The sequence below is a fragment of the Bos taurus genome, unplaced genomic scaffold (assembly GCF_002263795.3).
Source record: "Bos taurus isolate L1 Dominette 01449 registration number 42190680 breed Hereford unplaced genomic scaffold, ARS-UCD2.0 contig_X_unplaced, whole genome shotgun sequence".
Lineage (NCBI taxonomy): Eukaryota > Metazoa > Chordata > Mammalia > Artiodactyla > Bovidae > Bos > Bos taurus.
The window spans coordinates 252417-275424 of NW_020192294.1; the positions used below are offsets into that span (position 1 = coordinate 252417).

General features: G+C 43.7%; 1 protein-coding gene across 1 annotated transcript in view; it reads left to right on the top strand.

The window, feature by feature from the left end:
- ARHGAP6 (Rho GTPase activating protein 6) overlaps nt 1–23008 on the top strand; it is a gene marked incomplete at its 5' end in the record, with an annotated part of 87763 nt that extends 64755 nt beyond the window's left edge. Inside the window, 4 exon segments of the mRNA NM_001191354.1 lie at nt 5842–5939; nt 16000–16271; nt 18323–18403; nt 21666–23008. Coding sequence (NP_001178283.1) covers nt 5842–5939; nt 16000–16271; nt 18323–18403; nt 21666–22366 — 1152 coding nt within the window.

The following is a 23008-nucleotide window of genomic DNA, read 5'->3' on the forward strand; positions in this document are numbered from 1 at the left end:
GGAGGCCAGTTGACAGAGAACTGCAACCTCTTGAAGTTCCAGGCAGTCAAGTCAGATAATCCCTGCTTTCTGACAATGTGACCAGCCCAAAGACCTGAGGTCTGACAGAAGAGAAAAAGCCAAAAGGTAGAAGCTACACAGAGTCTAGCTTCAAGAGGTCATACAGTGTAGCTCTAGAAATTCAAGGGGCAGCCGAGAATGGAGACATGTTGAGAAGAAATCCCAGAACTTCCTTACCCACCAGAAGTGTTAGGCAGAAGAGAATAGGCATGTTTCTTTGCAAGCACCCAGGATAAGAGGTGGAAATTGATGGCTGTTAGGCAAGAAAAAAAATCTCAGAACAAATATTCACATCTCCAAGTGATCTGCTTTTAGTTTCTTCTTTTAAGTATTTGACTTATTTTGTCTATTTCCAATACAGTTTTTATTCTAAAGTTCTTTGCAACTCTTCAGATACTTTCAAATTTGTTAGCCCTTTGCTCCACATAGCATCCCCATAAAGGAGAAGGGGACAGATAGGACATGCTCAGATTTCCAGATGGAGGAACAGAATCCTAAAGAAGATGGTTGATGTTTCCCAAGTTTACGTTAATTATAAGCAGCAGAGCCAAAACTGGAGCTCAGGAGCTATCGATTCCTGGTCAGATATTCTTTCAACAGCATCCTAATTACTGAAAAGGAATGTGTGTGTGGATGGTCTGCCTGGGTATTTCTTCTTCCGCACTGTGAGCTGCTATTTCCTGTCAGGTCATTCTCTTCACTTTGGTTTCTCTATTAAGTATCTAAATTAATAGAAAATGAATACTCATCCTATTGAACTGAGCCAGTAATTTGAAATTTTTATTAAATAGTAGGAAATGAAATGTGCAAATGTGGACCCAGATAAGAGGAATTATTGGGAAAACAGCACTGAATGCTGTTGTATGAATATTAAAAGTCAGTTCCAGGCATCATTTCAAATTCTCTACTTTCATTTTCCCACTGGCTCCAATTTTCTGAACTATTCCTTTATTTTTTAAACAAACGTGGTTTTATCATGTGAATTCTGAAAGCTGCTTTAAATCATGTTGTAACAAGATGGGCTATGAATAAATTAATTAAAGTAATGGCTTATGTATTATACACTGTAGTCAGTCTTGTGTAATACATAGGAAAATAGTACCTACCCTTCCTGCAATACACAGATCCATACATAGTTAAGCTATATTTTTTCAGTCATTTGTAAATAGTGTCTCCAAGGCAAAATAGTACCAAGAGTCTTTTAGAAAGGAACTGTAGATAGGGTTATAGCACTGACCCTTTCTATTTGCATTGCTTACCAAGTAAAGGTCACATATGCTACCGAAAATAAACGTCAGTAATTGTAATTTGTTAGGAATGAAGCCTAGTTGAATGAGTAAAACTCTGAATTGCAGAATGGTTTTTGAAAATGTATGCAAAGTTATTTTCAAATAATGATCCCTCATGTAAGCTATTCTAATAATGAACCTGAGTTGATCAGAGAATTGATATTGTGATGTTTGCACCACTCTGAAGGCCATCCACTCCAACTGTTTATTCTTAGTGGGAATGGATTTGGCGCTTGGAGCAAAATTTTTTATTACATGTCTAAGCATAGGAAATTTTAAATTAAACTAACTGGACAAAAATACACATAGTTTTCCTAATTTGCTCGTGAAAGTTTCTTTTTAAAAAAAAAAATTATTGTATACATTGTTGGCCTATACCATTTTTTGCTTCGCAGTTCATTTTTTTTTTTAATGAGTTCCCTCTCTTCTCATTTTCACCCTTTGAATTTTACTTTTAGAAAAACTGATGGAATCATGTGTATCTGTTGGGTCATATTGTTTGTAAACATAGTCAGTCTTTTAATTGATTTAATGTATTCAATAAAGTAAGAGAACAGATATTCCCATTCTGGACCTAAAGTCCTGCTCCTCTCTCCTTCCATTCTCATTCCTAGGCCATTGCACTTGGTCACTGAGCTTTAAGTACTATCTATATGTGTGTCCCCCAAATTTCTATGTTCCACCCAGGACTCTTCCTGAACCCCAGACCCTTATTCCTGATCACTTAGTAGAGCTTTCCTTCATTTGGATGTCTCACAGGCCTCTCACTCTTATACCTAAGTGAAGTGAAAGTGCTAGTCATTCAGTTGTGTCCGACTCTTTGCGACCCCATGAAATGTAGCCCACCAGGCTCCTCTGTCCATGGGATGCTCCAGGCAAGAATACTGGAGTGGGTATCCTATCCCTTCTCCAGGGATAAGCCCGATCCAGGGAGCCAACCTGGGTCTCCTGCATTGCAGGCAGATTCTTTACTGTTTGAGCCACTAGGGAAGCCACAGTCCTAGGCTCTACCCCCAGCCTCCTCCTCATCCTGCAGCTTCTCTGTATCAGTAAACAGCAAGCCGGTCCTTCCTGGGAACGTTGACGTCAGCCTCTCTTCTTCATCCCCTGCTCCCTCTCCTCTTCCTTGTCTCTCTCCACCCGGTCGATTAGCTGCTGCTATGGTCTCTACTTTCACTGTCTCCAGGATCCAAATATTTCTCATCCACTCACCACGCTGGCTTGGCCCTCCCTCACTCTCTTCTGGATGTATCGACAACAATTCCCCCATCTGCGCTCCCAGCTTCACCCTTTGCTTCTTTGCAATCTCCTAGCACCTCGGTAGCCAGAGTGATGACAAGTTGTGTTCGTCTTCTGCTCAGAACTTCCAGAGGCTCCCTGCCTACTTCGGTTGAGAGCAGAAATCATTATCATGGAGTAAGACTCCACAACATCTGGCCTTGGTTACCTGACCTCCTTCCTACCACTCGCCTTCTTCCTCTCACTCTGTTCCAACTTCCCTGGCCTCCTCGCTGCTCCTGACTCAGCATCTTGCTGTTTCTTTCTCCCTTCTCCTTGGAATGATTTTCTCCAATTCCTTCCTCCTTTCTGTTCTCTGCTAAAATGTCAGTTTCTCTGACAATCCCATTTAAATGGCACGCTCCCACCCAGGATTCTTTGTTCCCTGTCTTGGCTTTATCTTTCTCCAGGTGATCCTTGCTATGTTTTCTGTTTATTTCTTTAGTGCCAGTCTTCCCATATTCACTGTCAGCTTCAAGGAGATATGAATTCTTGTCTGTTTGGTTTGTTGCTGAATCCCAGAATCCAGTGCCTGGCACTCGGGAAGCATTCACCAAATATTTATGTAATGAATTAAAGGGATGAGGTGGGAAAAGGTCAGAGTGAGACGCACAGTGGTACTGAAGTAGAATGTGTGTGGGTATGACAGCTAGGGGCAGAGATGGGAACAGATTGAGGCAAGCAAGTGAGGGGATGGCTTTGATTAAAAAGGGTTTTGGTCAAGTGTCTTGATCAGAGCATTGTGACAACCAGAGAAGAAATTTGACATACGTGTTGAGGGAAACAGAGAGTACGCAAGTTAGATACTGAAGCTCCAGTATTCTGGCCACCTGATGCGAAGAGCCAACTCATTGGAAAAGACTCTTATACTGGGCAAAATTGAAGGCAGGAGGAGAAGGGAGCAACTGAGGATGAGTTGGTTGGATGACACCACTGACTCGATGGACATGAGTTTGAGCAAGCTCCGGGAGACAGTGAAGGACAGGGAAGCCTGGCGTGCTGCAGTGCATGGGGTCGCAGAGTCAGACATGACTGAGTGACTGAACAACAACAGGTTAGCAAGCTGTTGTATCAAAGGCTCATCTAAGATGGATCTTTGTTTTCGACTAAAAGCTCAAACCAGCTTAAGGAATTTGGAGGCTCACACAGCTGAACAATCTAAGAGCAAATGTGGCTTCAGGCATGGCTTTACCTGGGACTCAAATGATGTCAAGGGACCCCTTTTTCTTTCTCTCCATTTCTTGGAATTGTTTCTTCAGTTGTCAGCACTATCTTCAGGCCCTGTATCCTGTCTCTCCCAAGTCCCTGGGGACTTCTCACAGCTTTGCATTGCTTCTAATGAAGTCACATGCTCATCACTCAAGCACCCATGCTTTAGTCTGGGGATGAAAGACTCATTGGTTTAGGCGAGGGCACACCTCACCCTCAAGCTGAAGGTTGGGGAGCCGTTAGTTTCTCAGAGGGAACTTGCAGTATGACTGTCAGGGAAATGACAGCTGGTAATGGCTAACAGATGAGAACTCCAAAGGGATAATGAGGGCTCAAACTTGGATCATTGCAGCTGGAATGGAAAAAAGAGGGAAGAAGTAACAGGCATCTTGGAGATGAAATCAAGTGGGTTTCCTGGCTCTGAATGTGGAGGGGAAAGGACACAGAGAAGCTTGAATCCAACCCAGCTTTTTAGCCTGTGTGACTAGGGTTTGACAAAGTCATTAATGAAGATTCAGAATGAAGTAGGAAGAACAGATTTATGAAAGGAGGAAAACATTTTGTTGCTTTCTCATCCCTGTTCTTCTTAATAAAATTGTTTCCAGCTTCTTAGAGTTAAGATGAATTGAGTTCTGCAAGAGGCAGGAGGCAAATTCTTCCACCAACCACTTATTCTCAGAAGACTTGTCCCCACAGTTTTTAAGAGTCTTGTCTCTGAGCTCACATGTGAGAAAATCAGAATGAAAATGTATTTTCCCTCAATAGTTGAAATTTCCTTTGGTTGAGCATCTACAGAGTAGAAAACCGTTGGAGCCAAGTTCAATCTTGTTTTCTAGAAAAGTCCTACATGAGTGATTTAGGATTGGAAGGCCGTCCTCTCATGCCCTGAGGATTAAGCTTAGAGAAACACATGATGCTCATCTATAACATTCTAGAGCATGCCTCATCCCACTGTGAAGCAAAAACTCTTAATTGTTGATAGACCAGGATGCAAGAAACAAGTGGAGGCAGGCACTGAATGGCAAAGTGGCATCTGCAAATGTAGTAGCAGCATTTTTTGAGTGTCTGCTATCTGCCAGGTGGTGTTTCTAAGTTCTCAACATGTAATGCGTCCTTTACATCACCACATCAATCAGCCCTTTTGGTGAGTCCTCTTACTGTCTCTAGTTTCCAGATGAGAACACTGAGACCTGGAAAGGTTAGATCCATTGCCCAAAGCCCAACAGCCATATACTGGAACTCAGACACAAGCAGCCTCTGGCTGCAGGGTCTGTGCCCAATAAACCAATCATATGTTCCAGAACCACCCAAGACAGTCCCCATTTCTGCCTGTTGTCTTGGCATAGTTATAAATATGAACTTAGAAAGTGTCCCCATTTGGACAAGAAGTTATGAACACCAGTCCTCTTAACCACGATATTTTGCTCATTCAAAGTCAAGAAAATCGAGTCCAAGCAACAGAGGGTTCCAAGTGGTTAGGGTCTATCTCCAGTCACAAGTGGAGTGACAGTTCACCCCACTTGAATTGAATTGAGTAGTGAATATGAAAGTGAAGTGAAAGTGTTATTTGCTCAGCCATGTCCAACTGTTTGTGACCCCCTGGACTGTACCTCTATCCATGGGATTCTCCAGGCGAGAATATTGGAGTGGGTTGCCATTCCCTTCTCCAGTGGATCTTCCCAACCCTGGGATTTAACCCAAGTCTACTGCATTGCAGGCACATTCTTTACAGTAAGTCTGAGCGACCAGGAAGCCCAGTGAGTATGACTCTCTGGTAATCATCCAGTTTGTTCTAAGAATGAAACTGGCTGCATGGATTGGTGTAGATTTGGTTTTCACCAACAAATCCCTCTGTTCTCTTATAACTTTTGTTGTCTGTGCGACCCCATAGACTGTAGATAACTTTTGAGGCATCCTTTTAGACGCTATTGTCAGCCTGCCAGTGACCACAGTTCACCTCTTGCTGGAGTGGTTTTATTTATGCCTTGACACTTGGTCCGTGCAGGTTCCCCCGGATCTGCAGAATGAAGTGCTGATCAGCCTGTTAGAGACCGATCCGGATGTGGTGGATTATCTACTCAGAAGGAAGGCCTCCCAGTCTTCGTGAGTATGCTTGTTTTGCCATCTTCTCAAATCATCTCGGGGATGTCTATTTCCATTTCCAAAGAATTAGAAAAGTTTACATAGCTCCACGCAGGGTGACTTGAGTGGAATTTTGGTGACTTCCTGGCAAATCTGATCTGTCCCCCTAAAAAGAAAATCCTTGTCTTACCAATTGACTTGTCAAATTACAAAATGCCTTTGGGGATTTTTCTGCTTCATTTTTTGTCTTTTTCCAGCCCCTTGAGACTGTGTTTACCAGAAAAAAAAGAAAAAGCCACTAAATCACACTGGCAGGAAGTGCAGGAACTGACAGTGATATGCATCAGTGATTCCACTTCTACAGTGCTTAAAACTGTGCTTAGCAGCCCCCAAGGATGCGCCTGGATGCATCTTACCTGTGTAACTCACCAGCGGGATAGGTGCATCACCAAACCACAGGACAGGCCTCAGCCAAGGCCTAGGTGGCCATTTGAAATGAGACATGTTCACCCTCTCGACTTGCCCACTCTTTATAGCTAGCATCCTTTTGATAGAAATGCACACTGGTCTCCACAGGCCCCCATGTTTGCAATGAGGAAAATACAAGCCTCCCTGTAGGCTATGGTTTGCCACCATTTTTTCCCCCAAAGAAGAAGCACTGAATTTTTTCTGCTGGTTAGATTTTATGATTTCTCTTCACCATTGGCTATAGAGGCAGAGTGTATGGAGGGCGCCAAATATTTAACAAAGCCAGTTAAGGGGACAATATTGCATCATGAACCAGGAGCGATGTTGCCATCAAGGCACCAAACCCTCAATTTGTGACAGGAAAAGTTGTGATCCTTCGTGAAAGTATCATTTATGCTGTGCTTTTTAATCTACTGAATTTCAACAATTCTAAGACACATTTTCCCCCAGGTTTTATAATCCCTGAAATTAAGATTAATCTTTTTTTTATAAATTTTTTATTGGAGTATGGTTGCTTTACAATGTTGTGTGAGTTTCAGGTGTACAGCAAAGGAATCAGTTACACATATGCACATATCCCCTCTTTTTCAGACTCTTTTCCCATATAGGTCATTACAGAGCATTGAGTAGAGTTCCCTGTGCTATACAGCAGGTTCTTATTTGTTATCTATTTTACACATAGTGGTGTGTATATGTCAATTCCAATCTCCCAATCCACCCCAGCCCTTCCCCTCCTTGGTATCCATAAGTTTGAGATTAATCTTATAATCAGTGACATGTCTTCATAGCATTTTCTCTCTTAGTCATACATAAATACTGTAATGGTCTGTCTTATTCAGTGGTATCTTGGAAAGATGGACATGCATTAAATTGTTCTTTTATACTGATGTTGAGTTTGATGTACTAATTTTCATTTAAAACTATTTCAAATGCTTAAACATTATGTTCTTTACAGAAACTTGGTGGAAAGAAATTGCACACTGCTCAGGCCTCCTTCTTTTCTGGGTCATTACGTCCATAACCCTGCTCAGTTCAGTTTCACTCTGTGTCCTATAGAGCAGTGAAGAATTTTTAAGTGGATCATCCTTTCAAGAGCACTTTTTAAAATCCATTTCTGTGCAAATCATTATCAAGATAATTTCTGCTTCAAGTAAGACATTCTGCCTAGATTCAAGCCCTAAGAGCAAGGGAGAATAAAAATTAATTCAAATTATATACATGGGCTAGCATTTCATGGTCTTACTTTTCATATCAGAAAATTAGGTTTTCTTAAATTTTCCTGAGATACCTAGCTATCATCAAGGTGTAGATTCTAATTTAAACTAACACAGGGCTTTTCTTCGCAGTAGATCTTGTGCGACCAGAATTTAAAGGAACTTATTTCCTTCCCCTGCAAGGGAACAGACATTGTGGCCTTCTCTCTGTGAATCCCCCGTCAAGCTGCCTTTAAACCACTTCTCTGTGGGAAAGCTAGAAAACACACACCTAAAAAAAACACTGATTTTTAACTTGCCGAATTTCTTGCTTTTACATGGCATTTAAAAGCACATGAATGTTATACGTTGAAGAATAGGTGATAGAAGTTATTTCTGTGTGGTTTTCAAGTACACTCTTTGCATATAAACACCAATAAATGGGCCTTTCTTTCTCTGATCTTAGGAAAAGGAGGAATCATATTAAGCCCATCCCAAGCTGTAGAGTGGTTTGGCCTCTTCTGTTGCCTGTCCCCATAGGAACAAGAATCGCAAGGCCTAGGCAAGCTGACCCTATTCCAAGATGTTAGGTGAGTGACAGGGCTTCAAGGAAAGGGAGGTGAGCTCACAGGAGCATGGAAGATGGCAGAGATGAGTGCCATGGAACAGAAATCTTTGGGAGAAGACTGACTAAGTAAGGAGAAGTGAGTGTTTAGTTTTTCCGTCTGGATACAGGTCAGACAGCAGCTCAGAAGGATGATAATGCTGCCAGGAAATGAAAATACATACATTAACAAATAAATATGGATTTTTAATGGCCATTTGAGGCTTGCAAGTCCTAACCCTCGAGCTGTAGATAGTCTCTGCAGGCTTTAAAGTGTGCTTCTCCACTTTACTGTGCATCTGGATCGCCAGGAGTTCTTGTTAAAAAAAACTCTCTGAATCAGTATGTCTGGGGAGGGAGCCTGAGAAACTGCATTTTTAACAGACCCTCAGATGGAACTGTGATATGGCTGGGCCATGGTCCACACTTTGAGGAGCAAAAGCTTAAAATCTCAAGGCAATTTTTTTTCCATTTTTTTTGAAGTATAGTTGAATTACAACATTGTGTTAATTTCTGCCATACCACAAAGTGATTCTGTTGTGCACATATGTACATATATATATGTATACACATATATATACATTCAGTTTTTAGATTCTTTTCCAACATGGTTTATCACAAGATACTGAGTATAGCTCCCTGTGCTCTACAGTAGGACCTTCTTGTTTATCCATCCTATTTATAAAAGCTCACATCTTTAAGAGCTTGCAGGTTTGTTGATACTCCAAGGGACAAATGGTATGTGCTGGGTCCCTGGTTCTCAGCCTTGTCTCCCCATTTGAATCACCTGGGGAACCTGAAGAATACCTCCACCTGGGTGCCCCCCTAGAGATTCGGATTCACTTATTCTGGGGTGCAGTCTGGACACGGGGATTTTCAAAGCCCTCATGTGATTCTCTCTCAAGTGGCCAGGCTAAGAACTGCCAGCTGAGAGCTGCCCCAGTAGATACTACATATTTCCTGTCATCCAGAGAGTTGAGGTTAGGTGATTTGTTACATTCCAAAGGGGGCTCTGTGTTGACAGAGAAGGCAACCAGTGCTCCAGACCATAAATCCACATGAACTTTGGAGAAGAGAAAGAAATGTTTCCTGCTGTCTCATGGATAGCTTCTGAGAAGAGCAAGGATTTGAAGGGAACTTTGTAGGGCTGGAGAGGTTGTCAATAGGCCTAGATGTTTGGGGAGCTTGAACCAGGGCCTGGTCATAAAAGTAAATATGTCAGCTGGCTGGGGACACAGTAAAAAAAGCTGGCCAGCACAGAGGGCAGAAGCCCTTAAATGGCAAGCTTAGAGGTGATGCCTAAACCAAGAAGCAGTGGCGAAGAATTAGAGTGATCATGGTCATGATAGATTACAGTGCTGACAAATTGCAGGACCCCAATGCTGGCAACACTGGCATGCCAATTACCCATCAATAGCACACACTTATATGATATAAAATGCTGGTCATGAGGTTTGAATTCAGAGCCAGATTGCCTGAGTCCAGATCCCATTTCCACTTCTAGTTAGCTGTGCTGTCTTGGGTAAATCAATTTCTCTCTCTGTCTCAGTTTCCTCATCTGTAAACTAGAGATAAAAAGTCATACTGGGATGAGGACTTCCCTAGCAGTCCAGTGGTTAAGACTCTGCACATACAATACAGGGGGGTGCAGGTTCGCTCCCTGGTCAGGGAACTAAGATCTCACATGCCATGCGGCCAAAAAAAAAAATAGGAAAAAGTCGTACTAACTTTATAGTTATTTGGCTATTAGTATCCGGCTTTAAATAAATGCTTAGTATTCGTTAATGATCATTATCACATTGCTTGGCATTTCATCATTCTGTTCATTTATAACTACTTACCAAAGTAGTTGGTAAGTAGGTGTAAGTAGTTTTAAGTGGGGTGTCACTAGATTCTGCCTTGCTGTCCATGAGACAGTAACTTACAAAGGCAACATGGCATGAGAGAACCCATCCATGTTAAGTTGTGGCACTCTGGGAAAAGGCAAAGCCCACCTGATCTAACTGGCATCGGGATGGTGGCATGGTTCTAGAATGGAAAGAGGGGTGAGGACGAAAGGCACCGAAGTTGGGAAGGTGACCTGATCGCGTCAGGCCAGGTAGAGTTTGAAACGGACAGAAAGCGGTTCCGTTTGCAGGTCATGAGGTGGAGGACCTGGATAAGCTGTGGTGCAATGGAAATGGACAGAACTCTTGTTCTGAAGATTTTATTTAGTGAAAACTCAGCTACAAGGGCTATAAAAGGCAAGAATGGAAAGGATTTTCAGGAAGACCACAGAGTGGAAAGCAACAGTAGCTTCTAAAATGAACTCTGTAAGTGCAGTGATATGCACGAGCTCCCTCGTTATTCTCTTCCGACTCTTTGATTTATTTCCTGAAGCTTCTGTTCTGTGCCATCAATTCACATACCTAAATAAGGTTTTAGGTTCCCGTGCCCCACGTGGCAACTGCATAAGATTTTATTTGGAGTGGACAAGTAAATTTTCAAAAGAGTGTCAAACCAAGAACAAGAACATCCTCATCATAATTTCTGTTTTGAAAGATGAAACATTTAGTAATAGTTGGGAATTTCATGCTTCCATTTGAGTTGTTTCCTCTTCTGTATGTGACAACTGAACTGGGGGAGTGAAAGGAGGATTCATTCTTTTTCCTTGTGCTTGTCTACTTACATTTTTGGCTTCAACCAAAATGGAATGCCAAGAGGAGATTAGAAGAGATTTATATTACTAAAAAGGCAAGACTTCTAGTTTTTTAATTGCTTGTCTGGTATATTTATTGGAATTATATGCTCTTTTTTTCCAAAGATACTTAGAATAGATTCCCCCCCTCCTTGATTTAGGGATGTAAGGAAGTAGGGGATGAGAACAGAATCAAAGAAGACAAGGTGTGATAAACACAGGCATTTGCAACAGAACAGAGCAGGGCTGGGACTAGGGTGAGGAAAGTGAGGTGCCAGTTTTAAGGGTGTGCTAAAACAGTCATCAAAATGAACAACAATTAAATGTAGCAATTTTTAAAAACCAATGTCATCGCCAAAGATCTACAATGAACAAAATAGCAACAAAAATTTTAGGAAACCTGGGCAAGTTCTAATGTCTATCTCCTGGTGGGAGTGTGGATCCATGTCAGCTTCTCTTTGGAGTGGGCTGCCTTTGTCCCTAGGATTCTGCATAAGGGATGTTTTGCAGAAGTGAACATGATGAATGTGAAAATCTTCCATAAATCCAGAGTGGCTATGGCAGTGGATTCCTTTCCAATTACAATTAACAGCGTCAACGATGGTTATGTGCTTTGAGTTCCAACAGACGGAGGGTTTATCAGTTCCCGGCTGAACCAATCATGAAACCAAAGCAAGTCTGAAATCCCCAAGGATGTTGCTTACTGGGGTCGCTCAGCCAGGGGCCGGGCCGGCCATTTCCGGTGATTGAACCGGAGTTTTCCGTCTATCCACAGAACGAGTTCTGTGCCTCCGGCTGCAGTGCAGGCCTGCCCACAGTACCCTGCCAGCGTGTTTACACCCTGACCTGGAAGGACCAGCTAAGGGTGAGAAAGCAATTCGCTCTCCGTGTCCATCTCATGCCTGTTTGGTTGGCCGAGACTGGCCATGCATGCTGTGGATGGTCCCGAGGCTTTCAGGGCTCATGGGAAGGCTCTCCAGTCATGGAGGCAAACCCATGTCAACTGGCAGTGTATCCACTCAGCATTCCCCACCTCAATCCATGAAATTCCAACACCTAGAGAGACAGAACACCATGTGCCTCTCAACGATGTCTCACTGCTTAGAGTAAATATTTTCTATAAATAAACACATGAATATTTTAGCCCTTTACTTGGAGCGCTGAACTTAAAATTGTCTTCCAAGAGGCGAATTAGCTTAGAGGCAAATCTTAGAGAAGATATCAGTGACAGCTTGTCTCATTTTTTTCAAAGATACTCACAGGGAAGGTCCTGGATTTGTTTCCAGTTGATTTAATGATAAAGCAATGGAGTGACACTAAAATTTTTGAAAACTCTGAACTCCCACTATTATAGTGAGACTTCTGAGGAATAAATATAATCATTTTATTTCATTAATTGGTGGGCTCTCGTGTGGAAAGACAAGTCTTCCCAGGTGGCCCAGTGGTAAAGAATCCGCTGGCCAGTGCAGGAGATGCAGGTTTGATCCATGGACTGGATCCTGGGGGACTGGATCGCCCGGGAAGACGAAATGGCAACCCATTCCAGTATTCTTGCCTGGAGAATTCCATGGACAGAGGAGCCTGGCGGGCTACAGACCATGGGGTCTCAGAGAGTCGGACACGACTGAGCGCATACGCACACGTGTAGAAAGACAACCCTTGGGCGTGGGTTCTTGGGCAAATTTGGCCACCACCTTACTGACCTCTGCTGAGAAATTAAAATGATAAATAGGAAATACTTTAAACATATAAAAGAGCCACCAACTGTAAGCATAAAACAAGGCATTTTACTATTGATTTTGAATAATTTTAAACTATACAGTCCAGGGAATTCTCCAGGCTGGACTACTGGAGTGGGTAGCCTTTCCCTTCTCCAGCGTAACTTCCCAACCCAGGGATCAAATCCAGGCTTGCCGTGTTGCAGGCAGATCCTTAACCAGCTGAGCCACAAAGGAAGCCCAAGAATACTGGAGTGGGTAGCCTATCCGTTCTCCAGAGGATCTTCCCGACCCAGGAATCAAACCGGGGTCTCCTGCCTTGCAGGAGGATTCTTTACCAGCTAAGCTATCAGGGGAGCCCATGATTTTAAACAGTATCTATCAAATACATTTTCAGAGTCTTCGCCCCATGCAACGTCAACATCCCCTCATTTCTTTCAGTCCTCTCTTGACGTGTGATCAGAGTTGTTAACAGTAACTTCATCCAGTTGCTGCCACACAATGAATTCTATATACACGTCAACTTATGTGCTTCTGCCAGGCCAAGGGGTTGCTTCACATAAGAGGCTACCCAAGCTGTTCGCCATGTGCACTCAACCTGCATCAGCTTCCATGGCTAGGTACACTGGCTGGGGAAAGAGGGATCCCCCACCTGCCCATGTTCCTGGGGGTGACCCCAGCCCCACTGAGGAGGTCCATGGGCTGTGTCTGCCGCTTTCGCCTCCACCCCCAGGGATTAGCTCTGGCCTCCTCCTCCGGTTTCTCCCTCATGGGGGCTACAGCTATGGTGACCTCGGTTGCTTGACTTGGACAATGACACCGAACAGCAGAGAAAGGCAGCTTGGCCCCTCCTGCCCCCTCCCCTTATCATGTTCTGATCCATAACCAGATAGCATTCAGCGATCTGGCTCCTGCAGGCTGGAGCTGGCTGCAATGGGCACGCTCTCTCCTCTAATCCGATGTAGCCCTGCCAGCTGGAAGTCAGAACCAGCCCACTGCCCCCACTGCCAACCAGGGCTGAGGCTGTGGCCAGTACCTGTGGTCTCTCTGCTGACTTGCCTCCGAGGAGATCCATAGCCCACGGTCACATCTATGGGGCGAGGGAGGGCAGGTAGGCTTGGTATCTCAGGTTTGGTATCTGACTTCCCCCAAGTATCAAAATTACCTGGAGGGCTTTTAAAGCCCTGCACCCAGAGGTTCCCTTTCAGTCCTCAGAAGCAGCACCCATTTGGCTTAATGATCTGTTGTCACCATCTTGAAATTCTAGTCATTATTCTCACTGTGGGGCCCTGCGGGTTCACTTGGCCCTGGGCCCTGCTTGTGATTGCCAGTCCCGTCAGGAGATCCAAAGGGCAGCCTGCGAATTCGCATTTCCAACCAGTGATGCATTTCGCAGATGATGGGGACGCTGCCATGTCAGAAGTACTGTCCCTAGTACTTGAGATGTTCAAGAAATTTCTTTCATGGGGTGTTTTTCCTGATGCACGTTGACTGTTGACTGAATCTGCAACTTATGTTTTGCTCTATATATTCTCTTCTGTATGTTTTGTAAGACAGATGAGCAAGATATGAGACCAAACCATTGTGGTCTCCATGAGCTATAATACGACCTTTCCAAAACTCTCTTCCTGTTGTAAGGGGGCCCAAAAGCATCTGTGGCCCTGATAGATGTTTTAATTTGGCAAAGGAATTGACTAGACTCTCTTTAAAACAGGTCATTAAAGCAGGTTTTATGTGCCCACTCTTATCGAAATAACACTGTGACTTATTCTTGCCGAGCAGACATAAGACACTTTCATTAATGAATGGAAAAATGTCAACTAAACAGGGAAAAACAACTGAAGTTAGCCCAGCAATTTGATGTCTAGCCCCGGTCAGAATGTAGAACCCAGATTCTGAGCTGAGTTCTGTGTGGCTTCCAGTTCAACACACTTGTATTTGCTCATTCTCACAGTGGAGTGTCCCCAATGAGAGTCAAACCCCATGATGACAGACAAGGGTCTGTTTGTTTTGTCCTGTGTTCCCTCCATAGAATCAGAGAGAGTTTCCCCCTTTAATTAAATGATGGCAGTTAAATCGTTTTTTTCCTCCACTTTCCAGCAGTAGTAGTAAGTTCCTTTTATTTTTCCTTCATTCATTGGAAGCCTGAAGTTTCTGGAAAACCATCCTCGTGGGTTGTCCTCTGGCTCTTTCCCATAAGGTCGTCAGTCATTGGTTTAAAGAGTAGGCAAGGAAAGGACTGTTTATTCCATGTGGTTAAGAAATTCCCTCAGCAGAAAGTGCTTGGGGCCCTAACTGCCTCGGTGACAGGGAAAGCTTGTCACAGCTGAGTTGCCTTCCCCTGTCAGTAAGCCTGGCCCGAGCCCCCAGTGAAGCTGGACCCCCTGACAGCATCCTTTCTCCTCCTGCATACACAGAACCCTTAGATTAGGAAGGGCTTGCTCAGGCATGTGGTTACCTTCTATAAGATCACCAAGGATTTGTCTTGAAAAATTAATCCAAAAGAAAGTAAAGACCAGAGAAGTGAAGTGGGGCGAGGGGTGGGGGTGGGGGGGCAGCAGAAGCAGGTTTGGGAACTTTTAATCAATCTGTGATCATTTCCCTTTAAGATGTTGTCAGGGCCACTGTTTTGAGGAAAGTAGAAAATACAGATGTTCCCAGGTAAGACTTCAAACACTCTTGTCATGTTCCTGATGTTCTTGTTTCCCTATTCGGCTCACATTTTCCCCATTATTTCTGTTGCTGTGACAACTCATGCTCATATAAAACTTAATGGATACGCTCATTAGTATGCTTTACATCAATTTGTAAAAGCACGCATGCCTTGTAGAATCCTTTTAGGTGTATTTAAATACCATGGATTCCAGTGACGGTCATGTTTATCTTTTTAGCCACCATTTTATCCATAAAACAGTTATTCCCACCACCACCACCATCATCATCGTTGTCAGGAAGGATGGATTGATTGACATTAGTATTTGGGTGAAAGGAGAAAAGGTGTCCATAAACTGCATGTAACGTTTCACTCATAGTTTTGTCTGAATTATTTTTAATTCAGGATATTGAGGAAAGCTAGAGTTATCTACAGTTTTCCCTATTTAACAGATAGTGAGCATCAGATTTTAATTTTTAAATGGAAACAGGGATTGATCCAACAGGCATTTCAGCGATGCACCTTGAAGGGTTTCATCACTTCGCCCTGCCGTTTCCTGTGACATCTGTTGGGTTTTGCTGCCATCTGCTGGCCATTTCATAGAAACGCTTTCACCTGATTGACATGGAACCTTGCTCAGAAACTCTTTTGTTTCAGCCCCTGTGTCCACACATTCTCCTGCCGTCATTTGTAAACCTGTCCGCTGGTTTGAATCTGGTCTCTCATTGCTAACACACTCACGCACCTGTAATTGTCTCCTTGTGCCAGAAGCCCTGACATGCTGAGGTCTGAAGTCTCCTTTTCCATGGGAGGAAGGCACTCGTCCACAGACTCCAACAAGGCCTCCAGCGGAGACCTCTCCCCTTATGACAACAACTCCCCTGTGCTGTCTGAGCGTTCCCTGCTGGCTATGCAAGAGGACGCGGTGCCGGGGGGCTCAGAGAAGCTTTACAAAGGGCCGGAGCCGTGTGCGCGCCGGGTGGGCCACTTGCCCTCCTCGAAGTCGAGGGAGAGTTCTCCTGGACCAAGGCTTGGCAAAGGTAATTCATCCAGTCCCTCTGATTGCACCTGTGGCCTGGTGTGGGCGCTTTGGACCTGGTCTCCAACCCTTCCTTGTTTCATGTTTCTCTAATTCAATGAGCATTTACTGAGGACCTGCCAAACACTCATCCTGGGTCCAAATCCCTGCACACCCAGCTAGGTGGGAAGCAGTCTCCAGCGCGGTGAGCCCCAGACAGTCCCAGCTGACTCTCCCCTCCAGCATCCGAGGAACTTGCTGGCTCCTGGCCTGTGGGCTTGGGTACATATCTTTTAGTCTAAGATGGCACCCCGCCATTGCTGTTACTTTTATACAGAGAACAAGCTGAACTCACTATATAAGGAGCAGGCAAGTTCCAAATAAGTCTCCATGGCAATGATGACTTTTAGGCAAAAGAAGATTTCCATGGTCAAAACATTTGGGAAAGCCTGAGTTAACCAAGTGAACTGTTTCTCTGCTGTACAAGTTCTCAAAAATCTTTACACTACTAGCAGGCACCATGAATTTCCACGATGGGAGGGAGGGGTTGGTTTGCAGCTTTTCTCAAATGGATTTGACCACTGAATGTTCAATTTTGTACTCCCCCTCCACAGAACAATTCCTCAGGGTCAGGACTCGCAGGACACTTTTAAACTGATCACTGGAAGACAAAATACAAATTCTTGCTGCTGTATCACAAATATATAGTTTTCTCTGAAGAGTCACTCTGAAAGGGCTCCCTTTTTTTGGTGTTTTTAATCACAGCAGCTTTATTTTTATTTCACAAATATTTCTTTCAAAAATTTCTTTTAATTTACAGTGAAAACAGTAGTTGGTATTTCCATCAGGCATAACATTTCTTTTTAAAATGTGAAAGTACTTGCCTCGTCCGTGAAATGGACTCAGGGACATCTCTTCAGGATTAAATGAGAGAATGAACACATATGAACTGCTGAACACAGGGAAGCACCAGTAGACATTTGCTTCTAGAAATAGTCATTATCATCACGTTGCCGAATTTGTTTGTTTAGATGCTAAGTCGTGTCTGACTCTTTGTGACCTCACAGACTGTAGCCCGCCAGGCTCCTCTGTCCATGGAATTTTCCAGGCAAGAGTACTGGAGTGGGCTGTCATTTCCTTCTCCAGGGGATCTTCCTGACCTAGGGATTGAACCCATGTCTCCTGCATTGGCAGGTGGGTTCTTTACCACTGAGCCACCTGAGATGCTCTTAGGTTTCAGGATTGTAGTAAGGATTAAATGAGATGGTGGGAACACCTAAGATAGAACCTTAGGCTGTAAATATTTACAGACAGATTAGGGAGGGTGTATGAATAAACACATGTAGGACTGTGACTGCTGATGCCACAGAGGAGTATTCCGTAGGCAAGATAAACAAACTATAACCATTGTTCCTCTGTCTCTATGTTGATGCGATTGAAGCTGTTGTCACCCATGACAACTCTACTCATTTCCTAGGGCTGCCATAACAAGTGAACACAAACTTAGTGATTTAAAACAAAAATTTATTATCATACAGTTCTGGGCGTCAGAAATCTAAAATGGGTCCACAGGGCTCTCTTCCTTCTGGAGACTCTAGGGAACAATCTGTTTCCTTGCCTTTTCCAGCTTCTGAGGCTGCCTGCATTCCTTGGTTCATGGCCCTTTCCTCCATCTTTAAAGCCAGCAACATAGCATCTTCTATCTTGCTTCCCTCTTATAAAGACCTTTGTGATTACACTGGGCTCACACAGATAATCCAGAATCATCTCCTTATTCCAAAATCCAGAACTTAGGCACACCTGCAAGACCCTTTTCACTATAACATCTTCACAGATTTTGGGGATCATGACTTACTCTGTCTACCACAGCCATCACAGAGAAAGAGCCTTTTCGTGAATCCCAAATGGAATAGGCCTCTTAAAAGGCAGGTCTGCATCATATTCTGTCTTGTATCCATCACAATCTCGAATACAATACTTCGAGAAGAGGTGTCATAAAAATATTTATTGATTTATTTTTAATCTTCAGTTTTCATTTGGAGTTACATACCTTTTTTTTACACTTCTTCCTAGATATGGCAGAGGAGGCTTTCAATATCTGGGGAACTTGGCATTCAACATTAAAAAGTGGATCCAAAGACCCAGGAATGACAGGTAAAGGATTATATTTTCAAACTAATATTGCACTTATTTTTAAAGTTAATTTTCTTTGCTTTTCACCTTACTATCATCGTATTACATGCTTCTCAGATATTATTTGAAAAATGCTGTGTTGACGTAGGAGGAATATTCACAACCTAAAAGTTGAGTGTTATATTTTATTTGGGGGGAATTTTTAGGACTCCAAGCTGGGGAGACTTGGAGTAGTGTGAGAGAACTGCTCTGAGGAGGCAAGGGAAGGAGCCAGGTTATATAGACGTTTGCGACAAAGGGCAGGTAGTCTGAGTGTCAACAGATTATTGTTAATTAAAGGAAAACCAGATATCTCAAGTTAAGGAATTTAGCACTTTTCTCTGCCTGGGAAGATGCAAGAGCCTGGGCTCACTGAAATCATTCCTTTGATCTGCACCTCAGCTACCTGGGGCCAGTATCCTGTATTTTCATGTCCTGAGCTTCCTCAGGGCTCACCACAGGGAGTGGCTGCAGGAAGTGGCCACCATCTGATGGCTGCTAGATGACAGGTATTCTTTTTTTTTCCTGAGTTTCTTCAGGGTGGCTCACATTGGAAGGCTGCAATCACTGAGGGCTGTGACATCCTTGTTTACTGATATGGCAGGAAATATCCCATTTCCCAGCTGGAAATAGGGAAAAAGGAGATAAAGCTATACCTTTCCACCAAAGTACATCAATCTTTGACTTTCTTTCATTTGCAAGAGTTTTTAAAGATAGTTATACTCATTCTGACTGTGTGCCTTTATATGATTTGTCTACCTTTCATCCTCCAGGCATTTTCCATTATTGTCGTTAAGGGCTGTGTAGTATTTTGGATGCATATTCATAGTTTATAGCCCAGTGTTGGGACCACTGAGTTGTTCCCGTTTTTTTTAGTGATGTTGCAATAAGTTAATGTCAGGGACCTCTTTTAGGTACTTTTTGGATTTTGTATTTTAAATTGTAAAAAGAGTTCACAAAATTTTAGAAAGCCAGTTATAAATCTGAAATAGGAAAGTGGGAAAATAGGAAAATCCCTTGGTGGTCCAGTAGTTAGGTTTCCGTGCTTCCACTTCTGGGGGCCTGGGTTCCATCTCTGGTTGGGGATATAAGATCCTGCAAGCTGTGTGATGCAGCCCCCCAAAAAAATACAAAACAGAATAAGAAAGTGGGTCAAAATATAATGAACCTATCCAAGAATTCAGAGGTATAGTCACTTCACATTGCATAGAGGATACAGTGGCTTGTGTTCCATAAGCCATAGTGGCAGTGCCATTTCATGGTACTGTCCATGTCACTTTAATCTCCTTGGTATTGCAAATCACTGGGTTTGCATTTGGGTTTCTTTAAAAAACAAAATTGTGTTTATTATTATCATTTGCCTGTATTTCTCACCAGTATTTTTCAATTTTTCTATTAATCAGCTGAATTTCACCCACAGATTATCCTTATGTCATTGGCTATTTATGTATGCTAGTGTTTTTTAAATTGATTCTTACAAACTCTTCTTATAATAAAGGCATTAACCCTTTGACCACATTGTTTGCCACTGATATTCCTTGCATTTTCTCCCTTTTTGCATATCTGGATACTTTTTTAATGGTTTTACACGAGTAATTCTCTTTTGTGTGAATTCTTTCACAAAATTAATCTTAACTTGTACTTAAGCATTGGCGAATTAGTCATCTATACACTTTTCTCCATCACAATATTTCATTATTTTAACACTTAATTCTTTAATCCATCTGGAATATATGTTAATATATAATATGAGGGCTTCCCTGGTGGCTCAGACCATACAGAATCCTCCTGCAATGCGGGAGACCTGGGTTCGATCCCTGGGTTGGGAAGATCCCCTGGAGGAGGGCATATAATATGAAGTGTGTGAATTGTTTTATTGTTTCCCTGTGTGTGTGTGTTCCCTTTTTCATTGTTTTGTAATACTTCCCACATTACATTTTTAAAGCATGGTGCATTTTTATTTTAATGGCCTCTACTCCAGTTTGAGTATTTGAGTATTGAGCCATTATCTAAGTACATCTCCCCTTATCCCATGAGCTGCTTTACTGTCTTTTCCCCCAAGGATAAATTATTCCAAGATATCCTGCTCTGTTTTCCCTCTGCTGGTTCAAGTCTGATCTGTCCCTGTGTACATGTTTATATGCCCCTCTCCCCGCAAAATGATCTCCCTGCTTACTTTTTAAGAAATGAGAGAATAGGGCAAATCAACAGGAGACAGGCAGCCTAGGGACATATGCCCCAGGAACTCCTCATTTGCTTGTGAAACACACTTTTTTTTGCTCTCCTTTCAATTTCCTGAAGAAAGTTGTATCCGTTAGGGAAGGTTACAAACATCCTCTAAATGTCAGTGGCTTAACCTTTCACAGGTTGATTTATCCTCACTCCGCAGTCCAGGTGGGTTGTGCAGGGTAATGAGGGGTGGGAATACTCTGTTCCAGTCATGCAGGGGCTCAGCTCAAGTTTCATCTAGCCAGTGGCTCCCCCATCCTCAGAGGCCTCAGAGTCTTCCATGGTTGCTCCATTGTGGGCTAGAAGTTGAGGGAAGAGACCAAGTCCAGACAACTACGAGTGCATTTGGTGTTTTTCCTACTAGACCAGGCCTAGAAATGGCTTCCATCACACCTCCACATTTGTTAGCCAGACCTTATATATGTGGCCCTCCTAACTGCAAGGGAGGCTGGGAAATATCATCCAGGAAGGAAAGGGGATGATGGGTGAATAAGGAGCCAGTCTCCCCGACAGTGGCAGGGGTAGAATATTCACATGGGCTGCTGCCTTCCCCTTCTGGCACTAAATGGGGCATTTTTGATTCAATTCATTTATTCCTACAGCTTTGATTGACACAAGAGAAACATGGAAACACTGTAAGTATGTCCTTCCCAATTGCAAGTTGCACTGAACAGGAAGAGAACGTTCCTTTTACTTTCTAGGTTCAGAAAGTTTCCATAAGCACGGCAGAGAGGGGCTTTCCGAAGGCAGAAATTAAGGCACAGGACTCTTTAGTCTCATTTGACAGTGAAGCTGCCCGAGTCCAGGCGTCTGTCTTTGGAGCTGTTACATGAATTGTGCTGATCAGCAAGAAGCATGGTCAGGTCTCTTACTAGGAAGTTTTCTACTGTAGTCAGCCACAGCTAAACATGTCCTGTGCTTTAAAAAAAAGTTTTTTTGTTTTGAAACTTGCAAGGCATCCCGAGAGGGAGGCTACAAACCAATTGCATTTCTCGTCCTTCTCTCTGGCTCCCAGGTTCCTACGGCAACATTTTTGAAAGCAGCTCCCTCCGCCCGGGGCCGTGCTCCCTGTCTCAAGGGAACCTGTCCCCCAATTGGCCCCGCTGGCAGGGGAGCCCCACAGAACTGGACAGCAGTGCGCAGGCTATTCGGAGGACTCAGACCACGAGCCCGGCAGCTGAGGCGAGGGCGCACGCCCCGGTGGCCCGCGTCTGCAGCACGCCCCACATCCAGGGCGGCGGGCAGCCCACACCGAGGCCGAGGCCGGAGCCGTGCTGGACTCTGAGCAGCGCCGAGGACCTCGCCGAGAGCGAGCCGGAGGGGGCCTGGCTGCAGAGGAGAGCCAAGCCCCTGCCCCAGAGACCTGCAGAGGGTGCCAGGCACGACAAGCGGCCTCCTCCTCCTTATCCTGGTCCAGGAAAGTCAACCGTCGCATCCCCGGCCCACCAAGCCGCCGAGCCACCGCTGTGGAGGCCGCGGAGGCTGGAAGAAGGCTCCGGAACAGCTTCGCAAGAGGGAAGCCAAACAGTCGAGCCGCAGCGAGGGCACCAGGCCGCCCAGCAGAAAGCGAGCAGCGCCTACCCCAGTCCCGCCGGCGATCAGAACAGTAAGACCTTGGGGGAACCCAACTGGCTCGACTGGCAGAGGGAGCGATGGCAGATCTGGGAGCTCCTGTCCACCGACAACCCCGATGCACTCCCGGAAACGCTGGTCTGAGCCCCCCACGCTCACCCCTCACCTCCCAAACAGCCTTCTTCCACTCAGTAGGGGAAAAAGTGGGTGTTGGACAATTGGGCACTTACTTATTTTTCTTCTTTTACACTTTAAAAAAAAAACAACACGAGAAACGTCAGTACACTTAAAGATAGAGCACCCTAGGACCCTGACCCTTTATAATAAGATTCTATTGCATAGCCAGCCTTCAGAAAAAAACAAAAATGTATGCTAACGTCCGATCTAAAAGCTATTCACATTGGCTCTGTATAAGATAAAATTCTCGCTTTGGTATAGCTTAATTGTATTTATGTGACTTCAGTTTTGACTCTTGTATATTCTGTAACAGATTATGTATGATAATCCTATATGTTATATTCACAGAAAACAGAAGGAACACATTTTTTAGTCACTTATTCTAAGTAATGAGATTCTATAGAATGTTCTAGAATATGCACAAGCGGGTTTCTGTGCTTTTGCCATAGCTTTTAACTAGGGACAGCCCTTCTTTCAATGCCTAAGAATAACACTAACAAAGCAAAATAGAACAGAATATGAGAAGCCATATTTTTATATAGTAGTGAGATACAAAAAGAATATAGTCACTGAATGCCTTTTCATATTGAATATGTTTTAAGGAAAATA